This window comes from Dioscorea cayenensis, chromosome 5, assembly GCF_009730915.1.
Source record: "Dioscorea cayenensis subsp. rotundata cultivar TDr96_F1 chromosome 5, TDr96_F1_v2_PseudoChromosome.rev07_lg8_w22 25.fasta, whole genome shotgun sequence".
NCBI classification, from domain to species: Eukaryota; Viridiplantae; Streptophyta; class Magnoliopsida; order Dioscoreales; family Dioscoreaceae; genus Dioscorea; species Dioscorea cayenensis.
Window position 1 is genome coordinate 7,857,525 of NC_052475.1, and position 6,821 is coordinate 7,864,345.

The window sequence follows — 6,821 nt, forward strand, 5'->3', positions numbered from 1 at the left end:
GTGATTCACGACGTAAACGTGTGCCCGTTTGCATTACCCCAATGAAAGTATGGAATTCGGGAGTATTTCCGGCAGAGTACTGTAGCAGGTTACTGTAGCAAAACGCTGTAGCAAGTACTTTAGCAGCCCGGCCGAGAAATCAGAGAAACAGGAAATCCACACGGGCGTGTGGAAATTATCCACGCCTGTGTGGAAATTCCACAGGGGCGTGTGACATCATACACGCCCGTGCAGTCACCCGATTCTAGCCTTATTTAAAGCCGATTTCAGCCCCGATTTCAGCATTCTTTTCTCCATCTTTTCCCCAACTTGTGAGAGGGTTTCGGCTAGGGTTTCGAGGGGTATTGACCAAGGTTTTGGAGAAGTTCTATGGCTCCGACATCGTGATTCCATTAGGAAGAAGGTTGGTAGGGGAGCTTCGATCGAGGCGTATCCTATACCGGATGAAGGAATCCTTGGACGACGAGTAGAGGACTTTTCACAAGACCATCGACACGACCATCGAGGGGGTTTCTTTATGGATTTATTGCTTTTACATTCAATTTCTTTGATTGTACTTAGCTCCATGGAGAGCTAAACCCCTAGTGGGTACTTGGGTGATTGTGAACCCTAGGATGTACTCGTTTCATTGAACTTCTTTATTATGCTTTCACTAAATTGATGTTTATTGTGAGTTCCAACCTTGAATGCTTGATTGTATGAACATTTCCCCTAGAGTGACACTAGGGTTGAGAGTTCTTGTTGGTAACCTTGTGAGTGAGTGACACACCACGGCTGCTAGACAAAGCTAGGTTGGAGAGGGTTGAGAGGGTGAGTCGAGAGGTACAGGAGCGTCCCCTTTCCCCTCCGAACGTGATAGATTCTACCTCCATTCTTTGAGTTCTTTGCGGCCATAACAGAGTGAATGGTCTAAGGGATGAACCTCCCTCGGGGGCCTAGTTGCGCGTGCAATGGAGTGAAGCGTTGAGGGGATCTTAGTATCTAGGGCTTAATTGTGGCTAGGGACCTTCCGCCTGGACCAAAGGGTTAGGTCTATAATTAGGAAGCGATTTATCACTTGGAATCCCTAGAGCCCATTGCAACTTTATTCGAAAATGCGAGGTTGAGAGGTTATTTAATCTCTCCTCCGGGACATGAATAGAGTTAGGCATAGTTGACCTTAGATTTGGGACTATGTATGTAAGGATTTTCACGACTCACCATTGCATTGATTAGGAAGCATAATAGAGAGAGTTCTTGCACTTGAAACGATTTTCCTAAGTGAAGCATCATCCGAGTACCCCATCTTTATCGATTGCCTTACCCTTTTCTTTATTCTTGCTCTCTCACTTGTTTCTTTTATTATTGAGAATTCAATCAATTTCACACCAATCATTATTGATCTTCCACATAGCTAAGAACCAAATTAAGTATTTTCATTCCCTACTCCCTGTGGATTCGACCCCGCTCACCCGGGATTATTACTTCGACAAACCCGTGCACTTGCGGGATATAAGGAAGGGGTACTTGTCAATATACAAAATATAGTATTACAGAATATGCTTACAAAATACAGAAATATACATATAGCTAAACAGATTACGTATAAGACAACAATTCAGCGTTAAATTGTAGGGAATACTATCCGTATAGCATGCAAATACTACAAACTAATATTGCAGAGATAAAGAGGAATTCATCTAACACAAACTAGTACGGTAGAAATCAAACATATAAATTTAGCAAACATATAAAATCAGCAATAATCCAAAAATAATAGTTAGAAATTTCTAGCCTGAGGTAGGCGTCCGTAAGCACTGCCTTAATGCTGAATTGGCCTCCATCGTGCAAGATTTTTCCGACATCACTCCAAGTGTAGGATACACTATCTCGGGAAAGAAAAACTCTTGTCACCTAGCACGTTCGGCGTCGAGGTATACCAAGCACACCCACAAGATTCAGGCAAAGGACCCAAGAACAATAACACTTAGGTTTTCCAAGTACGCAGAAGAGCACATCCGAGAGAAGGAGAATGTAAAAGGATGAAGTAAGTGTATATTTTTGGTTTTTGGTTGGACACATATATATATATAGGAAAGAAATCTCCAAAGGCCCTCTCAATATCCAATGCGGGACTAAACTAAATGGAGTAGTTTGGTTTGAGTGTACAAAACATGCAGGGACCAATTAGGACCCAAGAGAGTCAAATAAATTATAAACAACTCAACAAGTAGGCCATGCAAGACCCTCATCCAACACTTAACTTTCCTTAAATGAGAGGGGGGAGGCACTTGTCACCTATTTATCATTGCACATAGATCTAAGTGAAGCTTATATAGAGGAGTGATACTTAGATCCCTATATATATATAATAGGCAATGTCGGCAGGGCTGTTGGATGCCCCATTACGCGGCCCTTCCTCTTTCTAAATACTAACCCCACCTGTAAGTTTTTTTTTTGGTCTATGTGGACGTCTCAAGTACATAATTTAAGATCGTAAAGCAAAAACACAATTGGATCTCAAAACCCACTGGACTAAGTCTTTATCAAGCTCTTGAGTGGGAGGCCTAAAAGGGTCTCTTGTTTTAGCAACTAAACACACTATTAGGTTGGGCCATTTAATTTCAATTCCAAAGATCTAACTATATTAAAAGTATATAAGAAACCCTAAAGATGCCACAATAAATATAAAAAATATGGTTATAAAATGCCAAGCAATGATATAACCGAAACATCTCATAATACAATCACAATAATCAACTAGGTCTCACATGCACCCATTCTCAATCTCTCTAGTTGATATTATATTAACTAATAAATTGATGACCTGATAATATGAGAACTGATAATGGTGGCATATGCACATCCGAACATGCATACACGAAAGAGCAAGACGTCTTATATATAATGCTCCCAAAAAGTATGGGTATGGGGTTTTAAATGATAATTACGATTTTTAAAATCCTCTCCTCCCAAATGTGATACAAAGTGTGGTCCCATAAACCTTGAAAGCTCATGGCGTTGGCATTACTAGATGCATCTCCAAGAGATGCCTATGTGACTCAGGTTCCTAATTTCTCTTTTGTTTACCAAATACTTATATGAAGGAATCACTGATATTCAAAATACAATCATTGCATATCATCAATCTTGAAGGAATCACTGATATAACTTGTGAGCAAGTCAAAAATTATCAAGAAAACCTAAAACGATCAAGTTTAAAATCTCACATGGCTAGTTCTACTAGCTAGAAAGAAACACTAGTGTATAGCGGAAAATAACTTTTATTAAAATTGTTGATAAAGCTTTGATTAAAACATGCATTTAATTATATAAAATTCTTGAAAATCAACTGTTACCAACTCGCCATAACCTATGGTTTTATGGTTGACTTGGTCCCTCCGTGAGCTGGAAAAGTGAACTACATAGCTGGTTTATTACAAAAAGAAAATTATCATGCCATGGAACACATCATTCAAGTATCATGAGCTGAAGTTTCCAAATTTTGTCCTTTGACAAGCACTGCTTCAACAGATATGGTTGCGAATTGCTGCTGAATAAACACAAAAACAGAAAAGATGATGACCATAACTGGAATTGCAACATCTCCAATAGTGTTGTGAGAATTCATGTCTGGTTTCACAAACTCACTCTGTTAATCAAAGTAAGGGTAACTAACAGGTCCTTTCAAATCCTCATACATGTGAGCTAGAACATTAATAGCTGTGATACCAAGATAAAAAGTTTTTCTGAGAGGCTTGCAGTTCATCTTCCATATGAAGTTGCCAATGACCTGTGGAAGTAGGAAAAAATCTCTAACAAGAGCAACACACTGTCCCAGTATCAGTATTTGCTGATGCCACTCATTATTATTTTTTCCTGAATCCATGTAATCAGCTTCTGTAATATTTGTTCTCTTAGAGGAATCCAACTTATGCACAACAAGAATGACGAGAAAACAAATGGAATGAAGTGAAAAAGCCATCGGAAAAACAACTTTGTAATCACTTAAATCTCTCCGTGGTTCTAGTCGAGTGTGGGAGAGCAATCAAATACGAGATTTTAGCACCTTCTGACTAAGTCTTATAGTGAGAATAAAAGCAGCCAAGAGAACAATCTTCAGCATGAAATTGATCATAAGAAATCCAAACTGATCATAGTCTCCAAATTCAGCTGAAAATCTCTTATACTATAACTCACTTGCCATGCTAGTGAATGAATTCTCAACTCCAGTAATCATAGGAATGCTGAAGCCCAGAGCCAGAGAGCCAAGCATCACAAGAGACAGCATAAGGAGCATTGTTAGTGTTCTTCTCGACACAGATCAAACTGGCTCAAGATGCAGAGGATCACCACTGACAAAGAAAAAATTTGAAGAATTGCTTCAAAATTCCTCCAAAAATGCATTTCTTTCCATTGTTTGAGATACACAATAGGGAGTGTTCTGAACTTGATCCGGTTGAAATGGAGAGGATCAATCATGCTTCCTTTCGGCTAGTAATAAGCACTTTTGCTGTTGGGTTCATTAGTCACATTGCATTTGATGGAGGGTACTCTATTGAAACTTCTATCAAGCAATCATATCCATCTTCAGCACTCTTGTCATAAGTCGAACGTTTCAAAGAAGCACGGAGATCTCTACAACCAATTAGATACATCATTCCATTATCCTGGTTATAGATGCCTTCTAGATAGAGCACTGCAATTCTATTATAAATCTTTCAGAGAGATTGAGAACTCTGCAGACACGTTAAGTAGGCTGCATGCTGCTGCTGCTGCTTATCAATTGATGCTGTTGGATTTGTGAACTTTTTAAATTTGTTTTCTTCGTATGACTGATACCTATCACTGACCATGAATGATCCCAGTGAAAGCATGCTTAATTTTAGAAAAGGTATTTCAGGACTCAGATTTTCAGAAACTGCAAAGGTCCTGAGTGTGAGATCATATGAAAGTTGGTAAAGCCTAAACCTGTATTCATTGTTGAAGCTATTATCATAATTTTCAGTGGTTGGATAGTTTAGAAGAGATTTCTTGACGGACTCCCCTATCAGTGAAGGATGAAGAACCTCCGCTAAAAAAAATAACCTCCAAATTTGATCTTAGAGAATGTGTATTTAAATGGAATCGTGATGGACATACCTTTGATAATCCCATCAGTAGGGAATGGTTTCTCAAATGACAAAGGGAAGTGAGTGCTGTTGATGCTAAATATTTTGCTAGAGATGTAGCTATGTTGAATTATGGATAAGAACTGCAGAATATACATGCAAATTCTACAATTACACATTGGATTATCATCTAATCCAATGCAACCAACCATGCAAAGCTGGCCAGAGGAAGGATTCCATGTCCCTTCACCCCATAGAGTCACTCCATTCATCAACCCTGTCCTCTGAGACACAAGGTATATGTTCTCACTGATCACTGGCACGACTTTGAACTCCGCAACAACTCTTACTTCTGATAGGTTTAAAGTTCCTGGTTCACACCTTATCATTCTCATCCAAAGCAAAACATCAGCAAACACTCCATCTCCATGATGAGACATGAAAGGCCCCGACTTGTTGCAATACTCACCATCAGTGGATGAACAATTCCAGTTTGGCACCACTTTCAGAGTATCTCCATACTCAAAGCTTCCCATAATTCTACAGAAATCCCTCCCCTGATAAATATCAAATTTGGAGGAGCTGCCCACTACTCCATCATCACAAACTATGGGCATCAAGTCTTGTGATCCAAACCGGTATTCAGAGGGATCATTCAGTCGTGAAGATAAGACCATCTTATCGAAGTACCGTGGGCTTGACATTTTATTCAAGCTAATCAAATCTCCAAGAACAGCTAGCGTAGTAAGAGCGAACTTTTTAGGATACCGAAGAACAAGCAGGATCTGATTATCATTCAGAATGGGATATTGATGGTCATGGCCATTCTCAATCCAAGACCATGCATGCGTTATTGGAATCATGTTGCCTGGCAGGTAAAACACCAGTCTCTAACATGCATAATAAGTGTTCTCCACCACCATTACCATTTGATTCAGTGAATAATCCTTCAAAAATAATCTGAAGCTCACTGCGCTCCCCAGCTGAGTCCTAAAATGATATGAAGCACCAGAAATGAACTCTGGAGTAGTCCCTGTTAGGATATTGGTGTGGAATGATCCCTTAGGGTCAGGATCTCTCATATATATAGATGATGTACATTGGGAAGATTACAACCATGGCTACAGGACTCACATAAATCAAGGAGGCGCAGCTCCAAAGAATAGGGATCACCTTCTATCTATAGATATACACTTCTATGTTTAGGGATTACCTTCTATCTAGAGATATACACTTCTATGTTTAACACCCCCCCTCCCCCCCTCAATATGGACGGTGTGAAAGCTAAGTTCAGATTGCGCCGGAACTGATTAAAAAGAGTAATCGCTAATGGCTTGGTCATGAGGTCAGCTACTTGATCTTTGGAGGATATGAACTGAACATTAAGTTGACGAGACGAAACACGCTCTCGAACAAAGTGATAATCTACCTCAACATGCTTCGTGCGGTGATGAAAAATGGGATTAATTAGCCGACAAGTAGGTGGCGCCAATGTTGTCACACCATAAGCTGGGTTGGCCGTATCGGAGGAATCCCAAGCTCACGTAACAGGACTTGAATCCATATCAATTCAGCAGTAGTGTCGGCAACAACTTTGTATTCAGCTTCTGTACTAGAACGAGAGACAGTCTGCTGTTTGCGAGAGCTCCAAGATACATAGGTTGCCACCAAAGAAGATGGCATAGCCGCCCGTACTGCGACGATCATCTGGATTCCCAGCCCAATCAGCAT

The 6,821-nt window shown here is 40.0% G+C and overlaps 1 protein-coding gene across 1 annotated transcript; it reads right to left on the bottom strand.

Moving 5' to 3' along the window:
- Positions 1-4,508: 4,508 nt before the first annotated feature.
- Positions 4,509-6,821, bottom strand: LOC120259938. Its single transcript, XM_039267395.1, has 5 exons — positions 6,594-6,821; positions 6,017-6,080; positions 5,122-5,958; positions 4,729-5,026; positions 4,509-4,617 (listed from the first exon to the last, which is right to left on the bottom strand). The coding sequence occupies exons 1-5, from the start codon at positions 6,819-6,821 to the stop codon at positions 4,509-4,511; spliced, it is 1,536 nt and encodes a 511-aa protein (XP_039123329.1).